Source organism: Lonchura striata, chromosome 1 (assembly GCF_046129695.1).
Source record: "Lonchura striata isolate bLonStr1 chromosome 1, bLonStr1.mat, whole genome shotgun sequence".
NCBI classification, from domain to species: domain Eukaryota; kingdom Metazoa; phylum Chordata; class Aves; order Passeriformes; family Estrildidae; genus Lonchura; species Lonchura striata.
In genome coordinates, this window is record NC_134603.1 from 97,894,803 (window position 1) to 97,922,227 (window position 27,425).

Genomic DNA, 27,425 nt, shown 5'->3' on the forward strand with positions numbered 1-27,425 from the left:
AATTAAGATATGATACCTTTTAGCCATTGGAGTAATGTTACCCTAAAATGCTGAAAAGGCATGGACTGTAATTTTCTTTGTTTAAATAGCCCCTTGTGTGTACTCACAGCCAGATAATTTTGCCTCAGCATGTTGCTTAGTCCCTCTACCTGCAATGGTTTGGAGGAGATTCTGCCTTTTGTTTCATTTGCTTCTGCTGAAATACACTGCTATACTTGCCTTCAGAATAATTGTGGCCAGAAGTAAAATCAGACCAAAAAAAAAAAAAAAAAAAAAAAAGAAAAACACTGCTGAAACTATGCTGTGATAAAATTTAGTTCATCCCCTCCTCAAAAGCAGGGTCAACAGTACCTTAAATCATTCCTTGACAGAGGGGAATTCATCTTTCCAAGAGGTTCTTTCAACAGGAAACAAAAAGATTCTGGGTTTGCCTACAGTAACACAGTATCCTTTTTGCCTTGCCAAGCCACATACCAGCAGGAGTTTGACTTTATCTGCCTTGAAAAATGGAGTTGTCAGCAGAGGTTGATTGTTTATGATGGGTTGTACAGGTAGTAACATCAGATAGCTTCCAGGCGAGCATACTGCTTGAACTATATGAACATCAATAAGACACAGCAAAAATGAAAAGTATGTCTGGAAGTTTCCTTTTAGTGCCAGCCAGCCAGCCAGAGGTGTTACAAAACCATTCCACAGTCGTGCTTGTTGTTACCAGGAAAGCAGGCTGGTCCTTTCCATTGCAGACTGCCAGAAACTGTTCTTGGGTTAACGAGTAAGATTTAAGACTTGTTCAGATCATTCTCTAGTCTTAAAGAAAGTGGAATCCCATCCCTTTATGTAACAATGATTCTAGGTTTGTGCTCTAAACTCAGTGATGGATGCCAGTACATGGATTTTATGTAGCCAGTGGGACTGCTATGTCAAAGCTGTCAAGTGCATACAAAGAGTAAGTATACCTATGAGTATGATCTTGGAACAGGGCAGATATTTTCTTTTTTTTTTTTTTTTTCTCCTGGTATATCTGAAGATCTCTAGGAAATGTAGCATATATTTTTATATACAGTTGCACTGCCACTTCATTGTTTACCTGTGCTTTAAAGCTGCATTTACCTCAGTCCTTTCGAATTGTACTAAGCAGTCATGTGTACAACTAGATGTCTTTTAAAACCAAACTCAGATGTTGCAAATTTTTAGTAAGTAGTAGTGCTAGACTTTGATGCTCATGTAATTCTTTTATTTTATTTTTGGGTTGAGTCCCTGCCAAGTGCTACAGTTTCTGAACCAGAAGAAAAGATATCTTCAGGTTAAAATGTCACTGTGCCCATCAGTCACACTTCAATGCATAGCCATAGTTCACAAGTTATTCAGCAGTGCAATGAATAATTCCAGTCTAGAACTTTTCTTCAAGTTCCTTAAGGTCTGAGACTAGAATGACTGGGGGCATGAATTTCATCTCTTTTTAAAAAGCCTTTATTTTGCAAATATACAGGGATGAAATTGAGGAATACAAGTATGGGTAATAAAGCTATCGATCTGGTGTCAGCTCCACAGCAAACATCAACTTGTGTTTATTACACTGTCAGCATCTCGTTGGCAGCTGCACGTCCTCGTCCAGTGAGATACAGCTGCATGTTTGGGTTGGCAATGAAGTCTGCAGCATACAAAACTGGGGAGTACTTTTTAATAACTGACAGTACCCACAGATACCAAAAACCAGGTTTCATGTATGCTTGGACAATTAACTCCTAAAGGATGGAAAGCTCTGGGTTCAATGAATAAAGAGGCTACAGGGTATAGACAGCAACAATGCTCTGGTCTGTGACTCAGATGATGCTACAGCATTGTCTTCAGTACTGCTTAAGTTCTGTCTTCAGAGAGACTACTTTTCTCTTTTATTATCCCAAACCTGAATACATTCCCTTTCACTGTTCTTTCCCTACACTCTAAAACTACTGTGATGCAAATCTGGTTTTTGTAGTTGTAGGATTTCACAACTGTAATTTGGGCGTCTTATACAAGTAATGTTATTTTTTAGAATCTTTCACAACAGACTTCTTACATCTCAAAGTTTTGAAGTAGATGTTTGGATTAAACAGATGTTAGAAAAAATGAAGAGGCAAAAGTGAAACCAGCATGAATAAAAGATTTTTTTTTGTAGCTTATATAGAACCTTTTCATTTCATCATGGTTATGATGTTAATGCCCACCAGTTTTAACTTCTAAACACAAAAACCCCAGAAGATTCATGTCTGCCTGTTTATATAGTAAGACATAAGCACAATTCCCTTATATATATATATATATTGCTATTATTTTAAAAGATATTGCTGTTCACATTTCATCTTTATATTCCTACCATTTTTAAGTCCATATTTAAGGTTAACATTTAGTCCTCTGAGAAAAAAAAAATGCTTCATAAAAATGTTCATAATCCTCATTTGCCCACATCAATCAAGTTTAATTGCTCAGTTAAATTGCCTAGTTACCTCAATTTAGAGACATTTAGATGTTTCTATCATTTCCCCTCACACCAATCCTCAACTTTAATAATAAAAGGCTGCTCTTTCATGCCTCTTGGCTAATTGTTCAGTTAAAAGAGTGTGAGCAGTTCTGGCATTTGAAAGATGTGTGAAAGGCCACATGTGAACGGCTTAGGAACACAAAATCAATGACATTTATACATTATGTGTTGTTTCTATGCTTTATAAGAGAAAGTGTAATAAAGTAAAAATAGGTGGAAGAGCAACTTTTAAAAATAACGTACATTTTTTAATCTTTCTGACTCCTATTGAAACTGTCTTGGTTTTCTGGTCCAACTAGACCATTTTTAAACTATCTCTCAGCAAACTTGTCCTGCAGGAATATTCACTTCCCCATCAGTCCCTCTGAAGTCAATAGCTTGTACTCTAATTCTGCAGCAGAAAGAATGGGGAGCTGATGAGGTTTAATGTCAAAATTCACAGTGACAATGAGACACTGTAGGATCGCCTCAGTACCATATGCTTTATCTTTGGACAAAAGGTCTCCATTACCCTGACTACCCTCAGCAGACTGTGAAACAGGAAAATGTGTGGAGGAATGCTGTCTTTCAATTTGCTGTCTTTTTTTTTTGTCCTTGACTCCATGTTTCATACCTGTTGGCTTTTTTCCTTCACTGTCTCATCTTCTGTTTTTTGTTTTTCCTCTCTTAAGATAAACTTTCTCCCAACTCTTATCCTCTACCCCCATTTAATGTAATTTCCCCCTCCTTTTCATCTTGATTCCTCTTTGTAAAGCTTCTGTTCCCTCCATCTCAGTCTTTCTAGTTCTTTCCTCTTACTCTCTTCTGTTTCGGTATCTTTTCTTACCCCCTTATCTTCCTTCTCTACTTCTCCTCTCTGAGGACTCTCTGCCTTTGGCCTTTTCCTGTAGATTGGGCTCAATGGTACCTTTCATGAATGCTGATTATCCTGGCTGGAGTTCTATGAGTATTACACCAGCTGAGTAGCTCTTCATTTGAATCATGCCTTGCAGCCATTTAGCAGGAAAGGAATGTTGCATCCAGCTTTGACTGACAGCTGACTGGCAGGCAAGAAAAGCAGCCACCATCTCTCACGGGAATGCTCAGAAACTTGCAGAGGGAGATAAAATGTCAAACCACTGTGATCTGCAGCCTTTGCTAATAGGATGGAGAGATCAAACTAGATCAGATACAACCCCATTTTAGTTTGGAAAACCAAGCTGTATTGTTTCTGCTTTGAATGTCATCATCAGTAGCATAATTTCTACATTCTGCAATATATATTCCTATAGACTGTGGCACCTTGGGCAGTATACTCTCTTTAGGCTCTTAACACAGGTGCATTAGCTCTACAGCTCATACAAAGTCTGTTACCTTCATGGGGGGTCTGCTGCTCAGGGAGACGGATGTTCTCAGAGTTAAGCTGTGACTTTTCTTTTTAATTTTTTTTGACCCTTTCCCAACTGACAGCATGCTTTGAGACTAGAATTTTCAATCTGCCTGTTGCTTCTTAGTATATATGCATAGTGTGCTTCAACCATGCTTTGTAGTAGCATTGCTGGTGGTGTGAAGGTCGTATCACAGTCCTCAGTGGCACCACGAAACCTCATCAGAAAATGGCTGTAGCATTGTTGTGTGCAGTCCGTAATAAAAAGGGAAACATTTACCTTTTGCTGGGTAGAGACAATCCCCACCAAAAATGTGAATCCTAACTTAGATCAAACCTCTTCTGCTTTATATAGTTTGCAGCAATATTAGTAAGTGTGAGGGAAAACACATATCCCAGTTTAAAGCTAAAACTCTAGCCTATAATTAAGATGCATTATTTCCAGACACAAAACAAAATGCAAAATCTTTAATAGAATTGCCAGTGATTTGCCATGGGACTTCCTGGTTAAATGAAGACTTGTTAATTACATTCTGAAGCTGAAGTGCACTAACCTTTCCACTGAATTATTCCTCAGCAGAAGTTGGCACACAGGAACACAAAATAAAAGTTGTAGCAGGCATTTTTCTTCCCTACTTGTTACTGCTGGCTTTCCAGTGCTTCTAAAATCAAAATGTAGATGCATACTAAAGAAACTTACCTTGCCAACATATTGGTAGTCAGTTCCTGTGTATTCCTCCAATAAAAAGAACTGATTCCACATCCAGCTCCTCTTGGAACGATGGAGGTCTTGCCTGCTGTTTCCAGACAACACCAAAACCTTTTCCTTTTCTGGAAAGCCACTAGTCCTTTTGGATAATGGAGTTAAGAAACTTTGGTGGGTCTGACCAGCCCAAAACAGCAGCATGAAGCAATGGTAAGTTCTCATCATGGCAACACAAGGAGGTCTAAATAATGATTTTTTTTGTCTTGTCCTCAAATTAACCTACTTTACTGCACTAAATCCAATCTCATGCCGTCTTCCTTCTTTAAATAGTCCTTGCAGTCTCAAAGGATCTCTGAAAAGAAAAAGAGCAATTATTTTAGCATTTCCAAAGGTACTTAACTGTCATCACTGCAGCAATAAGTCCACAAAGTAGACAAGTAATAATGATTGTTGAAAACCTGGGCTGTTTCTGATTCAAAATGTTGTAAATGGTCCTTCAAATTATCACAATGAATCTGTACCGAGTATGGGGAAGGAGTCATGATGTTTGGATTTAGGGTGTTTGTGGGTCCCCTTTATCTCCATTTGCTTCCCTTCATTGAAAAAGTCAATACAGATATTTCTCTTTTTACTGCCTGAACTTTGGGATGTAACTGATTACTTTCTGATTGGGGATATTGATGAGGTTACCATATTACATTAAATTAGTGCTGGAAAAACTGCACCCTATCTTCCCAGGAGACATTTTGTTGCTATAGTTATGGACTGAAGAAACTGGACTTAACTCCAGGATTTTCCCCTCACATTTAAGGAGTTTTGCCTTTGATTCCATTTAGAAAGGAGTCAACCTGGTTTAACAGGTCAGTGAAATAAATGTGTGTATTTATCAATACCTCACACATAATAGACCTGCTTGTTATTGCACAAGAAATGAAGTGGACACTTTGGTTTTCTCATTATCTACTGCCAGAGTTTTGAATCTTTAAATACATAGTTATGCATGTAAATTATTTCACTAATAACTTCTAAAAATAGAAAACAAACCACAGCTAGTTCATTACTACCTGTGTGTTTTTACTAGCTACTGCTTCCTACTATTATTAATACTAAATATCGGTGCACCTACAAAATAATTATGAAAACGATCTCTATCTCTGAATATGACATAATTTTCAACATGCAAAAAGCTACAGATGCAGTACTCCAGAGTACTGTGGACAGCTCTTCTGTTTTTAAAAAAGCTGAAAGCTTCTATTCAAAAGGAAAAAAATAATACTATGTGTCTCAGGTTACCAGTCACACAAAATGCCTAATGAAAGCTTTGAAACATTTTACAATGTGAAGAATTAGAATTAGTTGATAGAAATATTCCACAACATATATTTTTGTTGTAAACACTTCATTGAATTTTTAGTTCAAACAGATCTATAACTTCAGAGAAGGATAATATGATTAATTTTCATTTTCTTTCTCACTGATGCTTTTTGGAAAAAAAGTTTAGTGGGTTTTCCTTCTTTTTTCAGTATTCTGACAAAAACCCAATAAATCATTCTGAACCAGCTAAAAATTCAATACAGCACCTCTTAGTATTTGTAAATGACAACTGTGGAATGACAATCTGACTATATAAAACTGAAGAGAAAATTTTTGTTTGTTTCATTGTGTTTCATGAAACATTACTTAGATCATATTCTATATAAAAGACCATTTTTTCTCCTGTTATATCGTTTTGTCTATTTAAAGGTGTACATTAGACAGAATTTAGCCTTTGAGCTATGCCGAAGGAGTTACAGCACCTGTAATGCCTCGGGTGATCTACTCTTCTGGCTGTTGTTTTCTTGGTACTAAATTGTATAAAATAACCTCAAGTCTCTTAGAGTTCCTGTCAGTAAATAATTTTCTATAAAGAAATACCACTTAGCTTTTATATGAATAGTAGGTAATGGACCAGGACTGTTCAAACAATATTATTTTACTGTTTCAAAAGTAAAATACTCTTAAGAGGTAGCTTCTGTGTGAGAAGGATTAAGATTTTTACCATTAAGAGGAAGAATGTAAATATTACAATTAATTCTGACACAGTGTAATTTCTTATGGAGAAGAGGGAAGGGTTGTAGTGATCTTTCTTATTAGCCAGGGAAAGACAACTCTGTCCTGCAGGTCATGGGAGCTGTGTCCACACACAGCTTTGAGAGTTTGTGAGAGAGACACAGACCCCTGGGTATATTCACACATACATGTAACCATGGACATAGAACAGCAAGAACAGAGCTGCATTCACAACAAGACCTGTCCAGAGGAGAAACAGGAAAAGCTGGCATGACTAAGCTTTACAATGTGTTCAACAATTGCTTTCAGTGTAACTGATGGAGCAGTGGCAAACTAGAGAGCAGGTTGCTAGAGCAGGGCACAGGCAGCAGATTTAGCAGATTCAGACATCAGGATAGGGAGAGCTGAGGTGGCTTTAACCCTCTCATTGTCTATAGTCTCTTTTCTCCTCTTTCTGTACCTTCTGACCTGGGTAAACTCTTGTCCTTTATGTCTCTGCCAACATCGATTATTACCCTGGCTCTCACTGGACTGCATTCAAGTGGACATCTTCCTTCATGTGAAATGGAAGAGGAAATTGCATCTAACACATTTTTTTGACTTCCATTTTCTTGCCAGCTTGCTGTGGGGGGATGTTGGGACATGCCCAGGTGAGTTAAGTACTTCCCCAAGAAGCGGCAGACCTGGTGAGCTGCTGTGTATCAGGATGGATGTATCAGGATGATCTGTGTTTGGAAGGCAGACATGGAAAGACAGATTAGACAGTGGTTCTGACTGTGCACGCCTTTCCTTGCTGGGGAGGCAGGGTCTGAGGTAGGGAGCGCAGCATATGAGCAAACCTACTACTTTGCTATTAGGGAGGTCTGCATGGATTTTTGAGGCACAAGGAAGTGAAAATCATCACCTAACAGGCTCCTCTAGTGCTCATACCACCACCTCTATGGCCAGATCCTGTGGTGAGGCTCCATACCTCTGCTCCTGCACATAACATTTCCTGAGAAGTGCTGCCTGGACCAACATTACCTAGATGGGATTTGTGCCAGCCTTTTAAAGGATCAGTCCTTCAAACACCAATTGCCAGGAAACAATTATTCCTGTGGGGGAATTTTCTGCAGTTGAAGTCAGCTATATTTCACAGCTCTGATGTCATGGGAAAGGTTTTATAGTGGCTCATGCTGAATTATAGCTTACAAGAATGATATCATAGCTGTGAAATACAGCCTTTTACTCTTCCCTGCAGAGATGTGTCCGAAATGCTGAAATAAGGGCATGATCCTGTAATGTCCTTCTTGACTGCACAGCCTTCATGATGCAGCAGAGCAGCTAAGTCCCAGCAGCTTCTCTGTGAGTGGCAAGAGAGGAGACACAGCTTTACAGACCCCGGCTTAAGCGTGCAACTGGGGTAAGTACCAACTGAATCCAGGGTGCCTCTGCCCTATGGGTGCTGATTACTCTTTTATGGGTCATATTGATAAATTTAGTAGATTGAATAAAAAGGACAGAGCACTACACTCTGAGCTGAGCCTTTAGCAGAGTGAGCTCTTGTGGCTCTTAAATGCCATTTTGTGCTCCAGTCCCAGTGTCTCATGCTCCAGAGAGGTCTCTGCAATGGAGTAATTTTTCTTGTGCAATCTCTCTTTATTTTGGAAACAAGTCATGCACTGGGGAGATTTTATTTTCTTTAAGTATAAATGTGCAAATATAACTGATTGGTTCTGGGGATGGGGGCTGAAATTTTTTTCTTCACGTTGCACAAAGTCAGGTAAAAAGAGGCACTTTAAACATGGCATTTCTCTCAACCATCAGCTGGTCAGGTGGCTGGGGAAGTTGCTGTGTAATCAACTGTAAAGAGTGAAAAACAATTTTAGGGTACAACAGCCTCAGACAACTGGCTTAGCTCTGCCAGCTCAAACATACAGCAAATCTGGGCTTTTTACTAGAAAAGGAGGAATGTGAACATCCAAGCTTAAAAAAAAATCCCAGTCTAACTTTAGCTATGGTCATAGTTAAGATAAAAGCAATGTCACTTGCAGCCAGAGAACTTTCTTCAGTGCGACAAGTTGCAGGTCTGAAGTTTATGTTCATTCCTCTTTCAAAGATTTAAACCTCAGACAATTGCTTAATCACTATAAATATCAATTTCAAAATTATTTCCCCCAGGTGATAGTAGCCATAGTCAGCCTTTCTATTCACCCTCTCCAACACTTCATTAACGTAATGTCTTAATGAGAGAACTCAGTGAAAATTTACATCCTTCCAGAGCAATATCCAAGTATTTCAACTATAAATCAAGAAGGAAATGCATCCATTGGAGTTACTCCTATGAATCAGGGAGCCCTGCCCTGAAGATGCTTTTCTGGCACAGTGGCAGGCATCAGGTACAGATTCCTGACATGAGGAGCCCCAAAGAGGTTCCACCTTTGCTCCTGCTCAGATATGTGGGTTGTAATGGTCTTCCCAGCTAGTTGTTAAATAAACCAGACTAGCAAAGAGCCTTCCCATGAGAGGCATCAGCAAGGAGAAGGAAAACAGCTTTTCCTCATTCCTTTCTGTCCAACTCCATAGTAGTCACTCCATCAGCAGACTCTCAAAGGAATATTCTTTATAAAGCGTACTAGAGTCTGGACTTTAGAAAAATGTCTTTTCTGAACCCATGCATTCAATTATGTTTCTGTATGAATTTATACAACCTGGATGTTATGGGCTGCTGATAATTAGATTTTAAATAGCTTCTAAATAGGCTAACAACCATTGCCATCTCTAAAGTTTTTGATACAACATTTATTCAAACAGAAGTGGCAGTTTAATAGATCCTTTATTCCCTGGTCATCAAGGTACAGTTTCACTGTTTGAGCACTGCATACAAAGCTTTGTAGGTTTGGATTAAGGTCCATTGATACACTGGACTGAACATCAACTGTGTTCTGAAGAACTGATAATGGCCTGCTGTTCTCACACAGAAACTGGATGAGCAGGTGAAAGGTAATACTCATTTTGGTATCGCATGTAGGAAACAGCATGGGAAATGTTTTAGGGCTTGAGGCATGTTTATTTATTTATTTATTTATTTCGGTGACACAACAAATTGCCTCTATCCTTATGAAGTTTGCTTAAGTTCTTAGAGAAAGATGCACAAAGACAGAGAATAGACCCTACTCTCTCATTCTAGCAGATTACACTATGAGTGCACAAGTATATGTACCTTTACTGCCCCAAAATCAGGTCTAATTTAGAGTTGTTGCTAGACAAACTACTCCCTTGTTTCATCATCATATGAAATGTTTACCAGCAACATCTTTGGAAGAAAAGAAGGGTTCTACCCTGGAAGCTCTAATTTATATTTAATTTTGTAGATGACATGGGAGCACATTAAAAATATTCTGACATCATTTTCTAGATGCTTACCCAATCAGCACCAATTAAGACTGTCAGGCCAACTGAGCCTGCTTAAATCCCAAAAATTCCACAGAGCCAACTGGCAGTGACAGTACATGGACTGCAAGCTCTGGATTCACAGTTTCCTTATGCAGGAGAGTCACTTCCTAGCCACCCAGTGAGACCCTGCAGTGAGAGGAACTTTCTGTACTCACATAGTTTTGCTGGAAGGACTCTTCCCCTGGCTCAAACATCACGTGCAAGTGTTAAATCTGTCAGGTCTGCGACAGGAGAAGATATCAACAACTCATTGTCAATGCCTGAGGAGTCAAAGGTGAGGAAAACATTAATGGGGGAGGAGAAAAATTGCTAAATAGTGACTTCTGCATTTACTGTGTCAGATGTGAGAGTCTGGGGTACGGAATGAGGCATTCTACGTAAGGATTTGGTCATCTGTTGCTTGGATTTTACCTTATTGCAAAGCCAAAGGAGCAATATCCAAGTCCCTAGGAGAAATTGAATGAGTCAGAGAAGCCAGGACTCTAGGGTGTCCTTGGGGCCATCCTATCTAATGTGAAGAATGTGATTCTGCTAGCCTGGAGGCAGACTGCAAGGAAATTATTAAGTCTTTAGAGAAAATCTGCAAAAAAATTACTTTCTTACCATGGAGGAGGAAAGGTTAAAGTGACATTAGTTGCTCAGAGAAAAAAAGTATTCCAGCTAACTTCAAAAAATAGAAACTTCCAAAATTATTATAGTCAATTCTTTTCAGTATCATCTTAATATATTTTAATAAATCATATGAATACATTTTCATATATAGCAAAGAATTTCTTGCTGGATATTTTCAGTAATAGCTAAGTTTCATGTGCTCAGAAGCTGTAACACTGCAGACTTGTCCATAATTGACTTGGACTTAAAACGCCCTTGTTAAATTTGAGCTTACTTTACAATTATGTCTCTCTTATGACCATTTAAATCTGAAAGTCTTCATCTAATAATTTTCTCAAGTGTGAATAAGCTTTTACAGCACTGAAACCCAAATGCTTTTTTTCTTTATTGTCCATAAGGCTTGCCTTTGTAAATATCAGTCATAAATGGAACAAAATGTCACTTTTCAAGTGTAAAGATAGCTGATGAAATTTTAATCTTCCGATTACTTTTTTTTATATCTTTGTTATATAAACCCATATACTCTAGTGATCATTCCTGTAAATACACCACTAAAATAACAAAACAGAACAGAGCTGGGAGAGAATTCAAACTGAAAGATTTGTGGGTTTAAACTAGAGGTACTTTATGAAGACATCAAGTACACAATGTAATTGCAGCCAGCAGCTGTTGATTATAATGTCTTTCAAAGTCATTTTTTTATTCAGTTCTCTCAGCAGGAAAAAGGTGCAGAACTATAAAAATAACTAAATGCAGTAGAAATACTAAGATAACTACTACCTCCATCCTGCACTGGGAACTATTAACATGGTGGTTTTGTACAATACAAATGATTTAATCCTAGTGGACCTAGTGAGAGCACCAGGCCTTACAAAAGCACACACACTGACAAAAGAGGGGAAGTGAGAAGTGTATCTCCTTAAGTTCTCCTTTTTGCTGTGGCAAAAGATGACTGTATGAATTTATTCAATAGCTGTTGTGTGAACTGACAATGGTATTTGTCTGTTCTCAGGTATTTTGATTTTTTTTCCCCACCCGGCATTTGAAAAGATCTTTAGTGTCATCTTGTTCCAGAGATGCCCACTCTCAGTCTCTGTAGTTAGCCACACTGGGAGTGTATCTTTTATCCACTGCTCAAAAACAGTCTCAACATACAAGACAGAAGAATGGCACAGAAAAGGAAATCTTGTTTTCATTATATAGCTGCATTAAGTGACATTTCTGTGGTCATTCAAGAATATCTGTGGAAGGGCTGGAACCTAGAAGTAGATTCTTGAGGCTTACAGCAGTATTGTAATCACTAGGATATTATTCTTCCTTTCTGATGGAAGTCCAAGTCATCCTACCTGTGCTTTAAGCACCACGAGTGGCTTTGCTGCACAATGCTGGACATTGGTGTGAGCTGAAGGGTGTATGGACACTGTAGCTGGAGCACCTGGAAAAAGATCTGGCGTTCCCTGGGTGTGAAAGCAAGAGCAGCAACTTTATGTAGGTATCACAGGCTGGTCACCTCTGCAAAGATTGATATGGGAGAGGAAGGACAGACACAGCCCTAGGTGATCCTGTCCTCTTTGTGAGTTACCTCTGGGTTGCACTAACATGGAGCAGGAGCTGGTCTTGCAAAAGGCTTCCAGCTTCTTCTGCCTTTTGCAGGTAATGTGGGGACAGACCTCCACGACATTTCAATGTCCCCCTGCTAATGCTGTATTCTAATCTAAACCAGGCTTCAGGTATGTGACTAGCAGATAGTACAGACTAATACTGTAAATTATATTAAGTTGTTCCTTGATAGAAGACTAAAACACCCAAGCAATCAACTACGTTTAGTAGAAGAAAAAATCAGCAGTGCTCCTACTGCTATGCATATTTGATATGCATATTTTTTATTCCTGATGAATACCTTAATGGCAGAGAGTAGCAGATGTGCATGGAACTACAGCCAGAGTTTCCAGCAGTACCCAAAGCACCCCTGAAGCCATGAAAATGCTGTAGGAAAATCTTATTTCTTCATTCAGTTCTTGATATAAATCTGCAGTGTTGTCATCTTGTGCAAGTTACTGTTTTTCTCAGGCATGCAAAAAGCTAGTATCATATTATAAGGTTGTGGTTTTCCCTAACCCTTTTTATTTATTTATTTAGGTATGTTAGAACACAGAACTAGCAAGCTCTTCAAAACACACATGTCATCAAAAAGAAATTCAGACTACATTATGCATCAAAATTTGATGTCCGAAAAGGAGCCTAGCCTTCCTATCCAGATAATAGAAAGACTCACAGGTAACCATCAAGTGACTAATTTAAAGTTTTTGTCTCCCACTGAAAAAGCTACCTGTTGTAGTATTTCTGTTATGACACTGGAGTTTGGAAGTTTCCTAGACATGTTCTTAGAAGTGATCAGTGGCAATTTAGGATTTCATTGTAAAAAAAAAATAGAGCTATTTTAAAAAAGACTCAAGTGTGATAAATGTATGAGATGCCACCACTCAAAAATATTTGGTAAGGAAGCTATTAAAAATCTTTGGATACATTAAAGAAAAACCTGGTCAGCTTCTTCCTTAAAACTGTTTCTCTCACTCTAGGGGAGATACCCTGTTTTGCTTTATTCCATGCACACTCAGGCTACCATTTATTAGGTATCTACTCTCATTCCATCTGAGGAAAATTATCCACAAACTCTCATAAATAAGACAGATCCACAGATCAACAAAACAGATCCTTTCTGCACTGATCAGCAATTACTCAAAGCCAAAGTGTCAGCGATACTCTCCAAACAGAGGAGAAAAATCTGGGCTTGCAGATGCTTTAGTGGCATTGGAGTTCTCCCTGAAGTATTGTAGTGTGATAATGAAGGCAGAGGCTATACTGCCACACACATAGCCAGGAATAAAAGAAAGGAGGCGGTACGGTGTCTTTTTCAATAGGCACAGGCATATCTTCTCATCAAAGACTGACTATTTTTGACAGCAGCAATTAGGCAGTTCAATAACAGACACAAGTAAAAGAAAATTCTTTGACAGGGGTGTTTTGAGCAGAGTGTATATTGTTGTGAAATATGATATTAATTGATAAAATCCTGATTTATTCCCTTCAGAAGAAACCCAGATACTCTAACAACAGAACCATTTTAGCAAGTGAGGGCAAACAGGTAAGCAGAGTTTCCACAATTCTAATTTAAGCATTTTAGAACTTATGCACTTTTCCTATGCACAAAGGAGATTAATCTTTTATATTTTTTATTTACAACTGTCTGTAACTTCACATTTCTAGGATAGCCACAATACCAAATAGGACGGCTGCTTTCTCTCTTTTTTTTTTTTTTTTTTTCTTTTAGTGACGCTAATCTTTTCTGCCTACGTTTCACAGTTCCCTGCTACAGGGAGTCTCCTCACTACCCCTGCTCCCAGTATGCCCCATTTCATCTGTGGTAGAGCAAAGCAGTTGTCTTTCTTAAGCAGTTTTCTATTCACCAGCTGCTGCTTGCATCTTTCTTTCTGCTAGAATTCTCAGTGCTCAGTTCATTCTTCCTGACGTCTTGACAGAAACATATGCTAATTTCCCACTCTGAAGTTAGGTGAAAACAAACGAGGTGGGACATAAGGTACTGGAACCTGGGCATGATCGAAAGAGCTAAACTTTGACTTTGCATTTGATTGGCAGGAGCCTTCTTATCTCTCATAGACTTTCATGGCCATTTACCAATGTGAAATGGGTGCAGAGTGCTACCAAATCAGAAATGCCTGCAATGCTCAGCTCATTGTGGGCAAGCAAACTCCATTTGTGAAAATATGCTCCAGTGGGACAAGTCAACTAGAAAATGCAGAGATGCCCATTAAGACTGATTTCATTATGAATGTGCTATTAAAAGAACTGTAGATTAAGAGGTCATGCCTCTTTTTTGATGAAAAAGTCTGTAATTTCTTTGATCATGATAGTAACTGGCTACACTAAAACACTGTAGATTCTCTAAAAGCTTCCTAGTGTTACCCTTATTAATTACACAGCTTAAGAAGCTGTAGCAAAAGAGAGGAGAGCTAATGAAGTTGGGCTGGTCTCCTTATATCTTTTGAACCTATTTGTGATCTTGTTAAGGATCTAGATCTTCTCAAGCAGGGCTAGATGGGATAGCAAAGGGTGTTGACAGCCCAGGAGGACTAGCATGAGGAAGGAGCTGCAGCAGCAAGGCGGACTGACCATTTCTGAGTGACTTCAAAGTTATTAGGACTGAATAATGAGTATTAAAATGGGAATAAGGCATGCTTGTGGTTCATTCAGGGTGAATAAATACCATGCTATGCTGGCAGGGATGTTCTAGCAATTTGACAAGTAGCACATTCTGTTTCCAGAAAGATGATATTTTTTCATTGTTCAAGTGCATGGCAGAAGCAGCTACACTCAACCTGTGACTTCAGGTGAGGCAATAAAATTTACCTCTTCAGTGTATATTTCCAGCCATGATGACTCATTATTTAACTGAGGTTTTGTGAAGAGTGAGTGATGTTTCTGAAACTCTTGAAGTTTCTTGAATAGGAAACATGCATACTTGCTTTTCAAATCACTAATCTGAGAGGTGGCTTTCTTCTTTGAGAAGAGCCTTTTAATATATTTTTGCTGGTAATTTTATGTTTCTCAGAATATGAAAATGTATAAAAGAATAATGTTACTTTTGACTGAATAGCTTCTGAAGTATTTAATAATGCCACTTACATAATTTGAAAAACCTTAATGAGTTGCTTAATTAGAAATACTGAGGAAATTTGAATGGCACAATTTTTTTTCTCTTGGTTCATACAGCTCTACATACATACATTGTGAAAAGCAAATATTATACAGGTGGCTAACCCCTTTACTTGTTTTGTTACAGCATACTTCTCTGGTGAGGAGCTTTCTCTGGGCATTGAAACCAATAAAATGTATGTGATCAAATACCTGTAAAAATGTTTCATCTTAGGAATGGGAAAAAAAAGAACATCAGGAAAGACTGCAATCTGACTTAGAACAATTTATTTTTCTGGTATGACCAAATTCTTTGCAATTATATGTGGAATCTCTTTGGGATATAGAGTTTGGTTTTTTTTGCAAGTGGAGTCTATAATGGAATTACTGAAATATTCCCCTTGTGTAATGGAGACTTGAATATGGTGCTTTAATTTTAAAATCTGTTCCAGACAGACTCTTTTCTATTGTTTTCCATGTAAGGGAACTGGAGCCATCGTGCATCTTTTAACTATATTGTTAATGCTAAATAACTATGCGATCATCATATGCAGCAAATTGGGGATTAGAAGCTTTTGGGACAACTCTGCTTTTATGTTTTAGACAAATGAAGGAGCTAATCCTAAAAATACAGAACATATGATTCAAGTGTTTGTTCTCAGTCCAGGATTCAGTAGAACATTGCTCTGTGCAAGCCAATGAAGACAGGAAAATTGGTCTTTGCTCACTGGAGTTTTTGGTTTTGATTCTGAATTACTTCCATGGAGTTGCCAGGATTGATAGCCAAGATCAAAAACACTGGAGAAGTAGTCTGGGAGGAACAGAATTAAAAGAAATTATTTCTGTATAATTTTAGCTTTTATGCTTATAAACAGATGTCCCTGTTTAAAAAATAAACCCAAGAAGATACTAATCTGGACAAGAGAGACTTACTTTTGTTTCAGAAAATCCTTTTCATAAGGCATTCCCTTGAGCAGTTAATGCTCAAGGAAATGATTTCCAGTAAGAAAAGAAACGTGGCCATCTGAGGTGCCAGTATAATCTCTGATGCTTTCCTTCACATCAGAGAGGGGTAAATCATCTATTCTTCCATTAATGTTAAGACTTCATGTGTCTTAAGTATTTTCTTGAGCTAAATCTAAACTTCTCTGACACTCATACAGAAAGCAGTGAACAAGAACAATCAGCCTCAGTCTTGTTGAAACTGTTAAGAACTTTGCATCAGTAGAGCCAGCAAATCACTCCTAATTATTTAAAAAATGTTTCTTAGTTCTACTATTGCTTCTTTCCATTTTTGTTACTCTTACTGGCAAAATTTCTGTTAGCCTGGTTTTATGACAGGAGCTTAAATGACTGGAACTTAAATACAGCTTGAAGTGACCAAATGTTTGCTGACTTTATCCAGAGAAATCCATGCTTTTGCAACAAAGAATGCAATTAATTAAATCTCAAACATTTCTAAAAATCTGACTTATTTGCACTCATTACATGTTCCACTTCAGTATCTTAAATATTACATGCAATTTTAGTGAATTTTGACTGTCATCAGCTTGGGCTGCTTCTTTCTGGAGAGACAAAAGCCTTCTTCCTGTAAAGGTCACTTAGCTTTGATCCTAAGGTCCTCCCAGTTTCTGCTTTCTTGTTTCCTTCTCACCTCTAGTTATGGGTAAACTGATGTAAGCCGAAAATTGTCAAATTGTCCTGGAAACACAAGTGTTTATTCATCTAAGGTACCCACATAGTCTCTATTACCAAGAAGTTTGGTCACTTAATAATCTTCACTGTACTTATTCTCAATGTAGCTCTGTGAGAATTGTAAAGCTACCATTTCTGAACAAAGAAAGTAAGTGCAAAGACCAGACTTTCAAAAACACTTAAAAACCTAACTCTTACTGCAATCAAGTAAATGGCATTTAAGCCTCTTATATCCTGACATTTTAGACCTAATACAGAAACAGACTATATGGACATCAAAAAAATATGATAAATTATTCTAAATTGAACATGGATATACTAATAAATACATATACATTTCTTTATCATTATTCTGTAAGATGTAATGGTTTTCTACATAAGTCTTGACAACTTTGCTTTTAATGATCTCTTCTTAAAGAAGCTGTAAGACATTTACAGTTTATGATGTTTCTTGCCTGCTGGATTGAAGACAAGTTTAAAAACAAAATTGAGGTTACACCAGCAGTTTATTAGCTCTATCTACGCATTATCTATTGAATTGTCTTGTGACAAAATGTTGTTTCTTCAGTTGCATAAAAAATCCATGATTTTTCTTTTTTATACCAGAAATTAGATTCTTTCTCCTATTTAAAACCCTCCCAACTTAGCCACCACACAGGTGTTGGGTACATGCAGGTAATGTGAGGGGAATTCCTCCCCAGAATTATCTGCCTTTTCTCCCTTCTCATAATCACTAACCAATACACCTTTCTTCTGATGTACTGCAAGCTGTTTTAGCTTGTAGTCATAATAAGACTGTTTTCCAAGTATGGGCACTTGTAAAGCAATAGGGATTACTCAAGATTCAGTCTGCCTTTGGAAAAACAAGATTCAATCTACTTCAGTCTAAGAAGTAGACTTTATGGTTTTAGATGTTAATTTCCTTCTCCTTATCTATGTCTGGAATTTGTCAGAAATGTGATATATTGTCACTTACTACCATATTCCAAGAGTTGAGCTTACTTGTGTATATACATGTATTTAAATATATATACTTAAGCCTGTACCTGTGTGCTCTACCCTACTACCTAAACTGATAATGGCTATTGTAATCCTACTATTGTCAGTAGGAAATGAACTTTAATTTCAGTGCTGAATAGCTCAAGTGATTCCTTGATGTTAGTATCCACAATAGGATGGAGGTTTAAAACCACAAGTCACTGTTCCTCAAAATGGAAGTGTGACTCCATCAGATGTGAACAGCTTGAATGAAAACCTCAGGTGTTTTGGAGAATAACATGAAATGCTTTGACTGAAGTTTATTTGGCTGTAGCTGGAAAAAGAACAGGTAAGAAGAGTTTTACTGACATAAGCACTGATGTAATTGGCATGTACAAGACTGCATCAGCAGTGCCAGAGTGAGCACAGATTTTATAACCCTGCACCTCAGGAAATAAGATGCTACCATTGCTACAGAAAAATTACGGATTTTGTTTTACCTTAACACAGGCCACTACAGGTTTGGCTTGGTCCTAAGCTTACATTAGTTTGTTTTGGCTGAATTAGTAATTGCTCAACAGATGATGAATATCTAACTTATTTTTGGTGTTATCTTCACTCTAAAAGATCATGTTTTACCCTAAAGAAATTTCAGCATGTATGTTGTTCCAACACCTCTTAAGTGAGTAACTGGCAACTAAAGTTGGGCACCAATTAAAAAAGTGGTATTAACAGACTGCGTAAAAAATGCAACCTGCTGCATAACTAAAATACTCCTCCCAGTGAAGATTTTAAGGTGCTAATTATTTGCTGTTTCTAGTCATAAGAAAGGTGAGTGTGATATAACAAAAGGAGGTAAATACAAGGAAGTTGGTAAGTAGCAAATTGGGTTGTACTGTTAAAGGGAATTAGCAATAATTAGTTAGTAAGTATTATAAATATTAACATCATTGTAGCTGGACTTGGAATAACTGATTAATTTTGATTTTACTGTTGAAATACTAATTAGACTAACAATAAACTCTAATTGTTGGCTCTGCATAAAAGGTGGGTCCTCCTGTGCCCATAATGAGAATTTGACTGTAATACTCTTTGTCAGATGGGCAATTTTTATGCAGCAGAAGTGTGGGAAAAGGGAACATAATAAGTAGCAGCAAGGAGAAAGAAGAGTGGCAGCAAAGAGGCTTCCAGCTTGGCAGCGCTTCAGAGCTGGGACACAGCTGGTTATCCAGCTGTGATCCTGGGATGCAGCCAGACAAGGAAGACTCAGGGCACACCCCTCAGATGTACCTTTTCATGCATTTATATTAATCTGATGCCAGCAGCACTCTGACATGCCGACCGTCAATGCAGGGGTTGGGTTCCAGCCCAGCAAGTGATCCGAGTGGGTGTCCCTCCCCTGTGCCGTCCTCTCGGAGCAGCACTGAAGGAAGGGCACCGTGTGTGTCACGAGGGCTGTGATTGCTCTCTTGCTCACAAGATAATTTTTGCTCTCAAAACAGCCCCAATCTCAGCAGTTTTGCAGTGCAGGAACAAGCCCCATGCCAAACCAGACAGTGTCAATTCATTAGTCAAGGCTGACTGAAATTCGGAGCCACATCTCAGAGGTATAGCCCATGTGGATGCCTGAGGGAAGTGTGGACGAGGGTGACTTTAGGCAGCCTGGCTTTCTGACATGCTTTGAGGCCTGAAGTGGCCTCTGACAGAGCCTAGGCAGTCCTGTAGTCACCACAGCAGCCTGGGTTTTGCAGTTTAGCCTCCAACTCTCCAAATCCAAGACCATCCTTGGACATGCACCCATGGCTGATAAAATATGTGAGCAGAGCTTCTGAAATTCAGTTCCTGTGCAATGAAGTCTGAGGGAATGTGTCCTTCCTGATGGTGGCTGGGGCTTCTAAAGTTCCTTTATCAGCTCCTTAAACAGACTCTCTGGTAAATACAGGGAACCTGTGAGTGATGGCTGGGTCCTTATTCATATCCAATTGCAGCAAAAGGTGTGACAGACAAGTTGGTTTGCTCAGTCACAAAAAAAAAAAAAAAGAAAAATATAACATGCCTCACTGCTCTTGAAAGCTAAAGAGGAAAGAGAGCTTTTCACCTCAGTGGAGTTGCAAACCCATTGAAATGACATGGTGGGGGAAAGGGCCAGGATGCAGTTCCTGTGGGGACTCCCACTTAAAAGGCACTCAAGTCTTGAGTCCTGAATAAGCATATGAAAGAAAATGAGTTGTCTTCAAGGAAAAAATGGCAATGTCTGGCCTGCCTTGCCATTCCTTCTCAAATGGGGGAGTACAATATATCATTCCTTCTTAAACTCTGCATAATTTTTTTAAGCCTAACATTTGGATTTATTAATAGCACAACTTCCCTCCTCCATTCCCCCAAGATAAGAATTCAATCTTTTTTTTTCCCAGAAGCCGCGTTTTTATGCATACTTATGGGCAGGCAAGGTTTGCAGAAGGTGACTCCCTACAGAAAATGTGTGACTTCTTAATGTCAATTTGTTTCTGCATTTGCTAGAGGACCCTGCAGTAATCTGGATGAATACTTGCTGCAAATTGATAACAAGGTATGATGTCCTAGAAAGTATATGCGAGCATAAAACATGAGGGAAAAAGAATCCTCATTCCATTTTAAAATAGACATGCTGTTACAAAATAGAGAGATTTCCCTTTGTGTTCTGAAGTAATTTATAAGGTGGGGTTTTTTTATTACAGCTGTTTAGTGAGTGAGACAGGAAAGAGACAGATAATGGATGAATATGCTTTTTCTGACGTGGAGGAATGTAAGAACAGCTTGTGGTTGGGGGTGAAAGGAAGATTAATTATCAGCTGGCCTATTGTGCAAAATTTTGACAGACTTCTATGTAGTACTGTAGTGTGGAATCTACACTTTTTAAATGTCTTTTTCTTTCCCCGGATATAGGTGAACGTAACACTTGTAGTGCTAGGTGTAGCAGGAATTATATTGAAATGCAAAACTGCTGGAAGAAAATCAGAAGTAGAATGGGTCACTATTTTGCTTCTGAACATTTCAGAGTCTGGGAGGGATGGAAAAGGAATGGCAGACAACTTTGGTTTAGTCAAACATAATTTCCTTCTGGGTTTAAAAGGGAATGAGTACTTCTATTGCATCTCTTTCACCCACTCTGAGGGGACAGTACCCCACAAACACTCAAATCCTATCTAACCCTATTCCTAATCTTCTTGTCTGAGTAAAATTGACCTTGTGGCTGTGGGTCAGTCCTCTTCTGCCTTTTGCCTGCAGCTGCACTTGTTTAGTCATGATTAGCTTTTTATCCTGAATTGCTTCTAATTGCACTTTAAGGCTGTTTTATCCTACTTTTTCTTCATCCTAATAGTAGAAGGGAAAAATCCATAAATTCTATTTTAGACAAGGGAAAAAGATCTGAACAAAATTTTAAACTGTTTTTTGTACTTACTGTTATTTATAGGCTTGATCTCCAACCCCATGCCCCAACTCACCTCTGTTCCAAATCACATTAAGCCTTAACGTGAAAATCTTTAGGGTGAGATCATAACAAATAAATAGCTGTTTACCCATGAGTCCTTTCTATTGTTTCTCTTTTTGTGTGTGTGTGTGTGTATCTGTGTGTGTTATAGTATCTCTGTGGTTTAATAGGATCAAAGTAATCTGACTTTTGTATTCTCATAGCTGGTCACAGGCTAGATGAACATTTCTCAAATTCAGCCTTCCACCCAGGACATGTACGAGCTCTCAAGGAGGCATAAAGGAAACATCCCAATCCAATGACTGCTGCAGATGTGTTCAATAAAAGCAGAGCTGTAACTACACAAATTACCTTTGCTAAGCTGCAGGGTGCTGCAGAACTGCTGGAATGAGTTTCTCCCTGCCACACTTTTCATTCTCTCTGCTGGTTGCGAATGAATACAAATTAAGAAGAAATCCCTGAAAGAGGTCATGGGCCTATACAAATATCTTACAAGAGAATTGGGCTGCTCATGCAGGTCATTTTCTACATTGTCGAAAGTTTTAGGAAGAAAGTGATGTCACCTTAGAAGCCTGAGTAGGGCAGGAATGTGAGATGATCAGACTAGCAATTTCATTACAAGTCTTGCGTAATTGTTTTAATTAAAGTCTCAGCTCTTGGAGACGGGTTAATGTTGGGGAAATTCCATTTTCTTTTAGGAAAGCATGTTTCTAGTCTGATGTTTGCCAAACAATATTTGGAAATATAACCTGTGTCCTAGCTGCTAATTGGGCTCAAATGCAATGAAAGCTAATTTGAATGTACAATGTTTTCATTGTTTGAGACAAAGCACCTCTTGAGTGGAAAGCCAAACTAATACACACTGGGGCTTGGCCCCCGACTTTCAAATGGAGCATGGTTAATTCTGGATGTTTAAATTCAAGACCTGAATCATGCAGAGATTGAGAACAGCAGACAGGAGAGGCTGTCATGGGAAGGAGGATGTGGTAGGGGTACAAAATACCTATTGTGACCAGGAGCAACAGAACAGTTGTAGCAAACTCGATCTGCTAGGTGTACATCCAGGACAGAGCAAAAGCACGCTTTCTGCCAGGGAATGAAATGTGATCAGAGAAAAATTGCTCTCTTGCCTTCTGCTGCAGAATCCAGTTTCTTGCAGAGAATGATTTACTTGATCTTTTGGCACCAAAATGCCATAAACAGTGCATTCAAAACTGTATTAAATGAACTAGACCCTGGTTTCAGTCCATAGCCAAGCTATATTCTCCCCAGACCTCTATATCTAGGTGAGGCTTAGATAAGCTCTTTCACCCCTGGCACTCGTGGTTCTGAAGGGTTCTCAGAAACACACCTGCTTCTCCTTCTCTGGTAGTGGCACAGGGAGGAACTGGTTATATTCTGGCTTTGTGGAAGAAGGATTTTAACCATTCTTCTATACTTACAGGTTTATTTCTCCTAGCAACTATTTGTAGAGTCTCTTCTGCTGCAGAAACCTGGGAAACAAGACTAGGAGTTTACCTACATGAGAGAAATATGCTGCCATAGTTTGTTTGTGGGTTTTGGATTTTTTTTCCCCTCTGATGAATTTGCTATGCACAATCAATTTCAAAATGCCATAAAAAGAGCCAACATGAAAGAACTTCAAAATCCTTAGTGGAGTGTTGCCTTTAAAAATAACAAGATTTTGGCTTCAGGCCAATCATGCTGAGAACAAATGGAAAAAATTCTCTTAAAATATTTCATGTTACACAGTGGATTATGCTGGATTACAAATAATCAAACATGCCTGTTTATTTTTAAAAAGACATTCATGTCAAGTGCAGTTCTGTAGCTTTCATGTTTGTTTTTTACTACTCAGTAATATTTTAATAAAAATGTCTTGCTGGCCAGAAAAATAATTTTTTATTACTTGTTGGATTTTGCCTTTTTCTTATGCTTCCTCAAATTCATAGGATTTCTTACATGGACTCCAAGAGGAGTTGAATGGAATCTGTTTCTAATTAGCAAATTGTACTTTCTTCCCTCCCTACCTTATGAAACCTGTCACAATCCCATGGAAGACGGTTCATGGAGTGACCTAATTTGTTGGATAGAATCATTGGTTGAAACACACCGATTTTACATTGTATTTTCCCTGGTATAAGGTAATTTGATGCCTTTTTATCTCCCAAACATGGCTGATAACAGTTGCCACTTATGTAATTGGCAGAGTTTTAAGAACAGACTATTAATTTGTCTACTTTTAAAAGGATGAGCACAACAGAAAGAATAGGATAAAGGAATGGAGTAAGAGTGGCTATTGTCTGGGATTTTTAATGGATAAGTGACATTTGAGGAAAAAAGAGGGTTCCTCAAAGTGCAAAAGCAACTTTCAGATTATGGAAGTAATATTTGTCCAATCATTGAAATGAAACAGCAAATATGATCAGTGTTCCTGGACAGAGAATTCGGACCCTGAGGCTCAGTATTTAGAGCCTTTGAACCTCTTCTCATCTGCCAGCTGACCCTGGTGGTGCCAGAATTCCCCAGGCACTTGTACTTCTGCCATCAAAACCCTCCAGGTGCATGCACTTCTACTATTGAGAAAAGGCAAAATTATTTAAATCTGATGCAGGCAGGCAATGTGGCAGGCAATGTGGCAGGCAGCTAGCACTTGGCATCATTCACAAGCTAGACCCTCATTTTCCTATTTCCCCTCAGGAGCCTCAGCTGGGACATCAAACTGTGCCTACCAAATTGGAATGGCATGCAAGTCCATTTCCCACCTCCAGCCACTGTGATCTGGTGGGGCTCTCGGAGGAAAATCCTTTCCAACCAGGTTGTGCTAAAGCTGAGTACCACACTCTAATATTTATAGCACCCAGGCTGCCCATCTGACTGCACAACCACCACATCTGAGACCCTTCTCCAGCCTTTTTTTGGCATGGTAGCAAAGGGAAAATTTTGGCTCAAGTTCTGTCTCCTGTTTATTTTCCTTTTCCCTGCTCCTGCCTAAATGGATGGAGCATAAAGAGCACTGCAGCTCTACCTTACACAAACAACTGAATGCTTAGATGGAGGTGTGAAGTCTTGTCCACATGTTCTCTCTCAGCTGCAGCTGTACTGGCTTAGTTTTTGTCACCAAATGCTCATCTGTACACCTTGCCAGGAAAGAAGGTTGTTTAGCTGCACAATGCCTTAACCAATCTCAGTTAAAATAAACTCATTGTAGCTTGCAGATTTCAAAGCAAGCCTATACGGTTGACACAAAGGAGGTGGGGAGGACTCCCAGGAAGGGGTCCACATGAACAGGTCTGGGAAGGTTGCCTGAAGGTCAAGGAGTAAGGCAGTATCCTTCACCAGAATAGCATAGCCAGAAGAGGATATAGGAACAAGACTTCAGCCACATTGAAAAATGGGTGCTGATGCAGCTTCTGAGGAGAATTGAGGAGAATTGATGAAGGGGCTGAATTGTGCCTGAACTCCTATGCTTGTTTGTATTTCCTGGCCTAGTCTGCAAGATGCCAATTTAGCTATTAAGGTCTAATAACAAAATGGAAAGCTTAATTATAAATGATGAAATGTTGCATTAGAGGTTAACAGAATGGTCTGATAAATAAATCTGTTTTGCGTTTCATCACCCTGTAAACAAATTACTGGTTTGTCAGTCGTCTGCTTCCACCCTTCCCTACTTTCTTTCTGTGTTTTTTGTTTGTAATGCAGGTGGTTGTATATTATCTATCTTCTTTTTTTTTTTTTTTTTGAAGATAACTAAGACTTAGCTACATAGCTTTAGCTGAAATATCTCCTGTTATGTTGTTGCTAAAACCACATCTCCTGCTTCAGTCATGCAGAAATGGATGAAATGGGAATCAGACATAGGGGATTTAATTGCAGTGCCAAAAGGCAGGGAGAGCCCTGGGGAATCAGCACCATCTTATAGCCTTCTGACGTTGACACCTGGGAAATTTGAGATGAATGTATCGGATAGAACAGAGCTTGCATGTCATCTCCATAAAAATCCCCACTGTTTCCAGTTTCACTGAACACTGTACACTTAGGCACTTCTGCCAGAGTTTAAAAGCACTTTATAGGCACTGAGAAGAGCCTTGCAACACATCTTTATGCTAAGTGCTATCTTTATTTAAAAGATTGAAGGGGGAAGGAGAAGGGGGAAAGAGAAGAGGGAAGGGAAGCCAAGCGGGAATAGTGCCGAGAGGGACTTATAAAAATACTTGTGCAACTTAACTTAATGGGAATTAGGTACCCATCTGACTTCAATACATCCCATGAAGGAATCTAACTCCTGTGGATGAACTCCCTCAGGGACTTTTGCAAGTCTCTTGAAGTAACATTAATTCTTTGTAAATCTCATACAGAAGTAAGAGTACGTCAAGTCTGAGCCAACTGTGGTTATGGTTGAATGTTTCCACCTCTCACTGCAGTAAATGGGACTTGTAGCTATACCAGATGTCAGCCTATCCAGCTCTGAGGACATTATAGTGAGCCTGGGTAATCCAGAAGCCTGCTACACTGGCTGGCCAAGTGTGCTCAGACATGAAAGGCTCCACATATTCTGACTGTGTGCTCAGGATCAATATTTACGTGGTACTGAAGGTGGCCCTGGGTAGCCCACAAAAGACTAGCTCACCTCTGGAATGACTTGCACATGCCACCCTGTAGTGGAGCAGGAAGTACCATCTAGCCCATCTTACAGCAGCAATGAAGGTAGTGCTGCTTCCTGGTGCAGGCAGTGGCAGGACAAAGAAGGCACTGAGACAGCAAAGACAATGAAGAAACCTGCTTCTTCTGAAGTCTTGAGATACCTGGCAGCTTTTTTGTGCCTGAGTTCAGAAATGTTCAATCTTTGTGATGCTAAGTTTTTTTCTTCTTCTGATATCTATGATTATACATCACTTAGTGGTTTAGTCTCTAAGTCGTGTCTTTCAAATTACAGGATATATTTTAAAATTTCGTGGTCTCCTCAAAAATCTAACAACATGTCCTTCCCTACAAGATCTCAGCAAGATAGCTGGCAAATCCACACACACAGGCAAAAATTACAGAATGCACAAAAAGTACACGGACAACAGAAAATAAGGTATGAATTCAATATAGTGTACTGCACTCTCTGAGCACAACTATAAAGCTAACTCAGTATAGATGAGACCCTGTCAGAGCTTTTGAGACCTCTTCATACATTTTACAGTGTGCTGCAAAACTAGCAGGCTTGGCCCCAGTGTTTCTCTGATCACAAAGCCAAGAGAAAAGCAAAAGCAGAAATGAGATCTGTGTCTGCTGATACAGTGAATGCTGTAGAACTGCTGGAGCATTGCTGCTGCATGTACGAATGCGTCTGTTTGCTCAGGTGTGAATATATGTATTACCTCCCTTTGTTTACATGGAGGCTTTGGTTTCCCGTGTTTATACAAGTTTGTTCTAAAGGCTGGCACATCTCATTTTTGAAGCTGTGAATCCTGCAAATTCCATCTAAGCACAGTGCCAGCAATCCACAGCTGTACACAGCACGAGCAAGTGAATAAACCAAGTGTGACTGGAAGGAAAGCAAAGCTGCTTTGCTCTTGTGTGAGCTTTCTCTTACGTTCTGTGAAAGACCCAATTTAGTAGAGCACTTTACTTTCTAACTGTATGCTTTTACTGGAGGCTGCTAGAGGACCTAAAGATAAAGATGTACCTGAATGCTTTGCTGAATCGGGGGCTAAAAAGGAGAGCATAACAGAGAAAATGTTGATCATTATCTAAGAAATGATGGGCTGGCATCATGCTGCTAGAAGTACTTTTTCAGTGCACATAAAAACAGTAGGGATTACAGGTGAGGATTGGATTTCTGAATCTTATCTCTCACTCATTGAAACAAATGGTTTTATGTTTCAGCAAG

The 27,425-nt window shown here is 38.9% G+C and overlaps 1 protein-coding gene across 7 annotated transcripts in view; it reads right to left on the reverse strand.

The window, feature by feature from the left end:
- The window catches only part of CDH6 (cadherin 6), a 103,434-nt gene that overhangs the window by 46,904 nt on the left and 29,105 nt on the right, over positions 1-27,425 (reverse strand). For 3 of the 7 annotated variants that reach the window (XM_021552334.3, XM_077786125.1, XM_021552335.3), the window contains 2 exons: positions 10,233-10,337; positions 4,588-4,945 (listed from right to left, as the gene is read on the reverse strand). In XM_021552334.3, coding sequence (XP_021408009.1) covers positions 4,588-4,818 — 231 coding nt within the window. In that variant the 5' untranslated portion in view covers positions 4,819-4,945; positions 10,233-10,337. Of the gene's footprint in view, positions 1-4,587; positions 4,946-10,232; positions 10,338-12,035; positions 12,055-27,425 lie in introns of those variants that run through there. The other 4 variants (XM_021552333.3, XM_021552337.3, XM_077786130.1 and 1 more) reach the window with 2 other exon arrangements.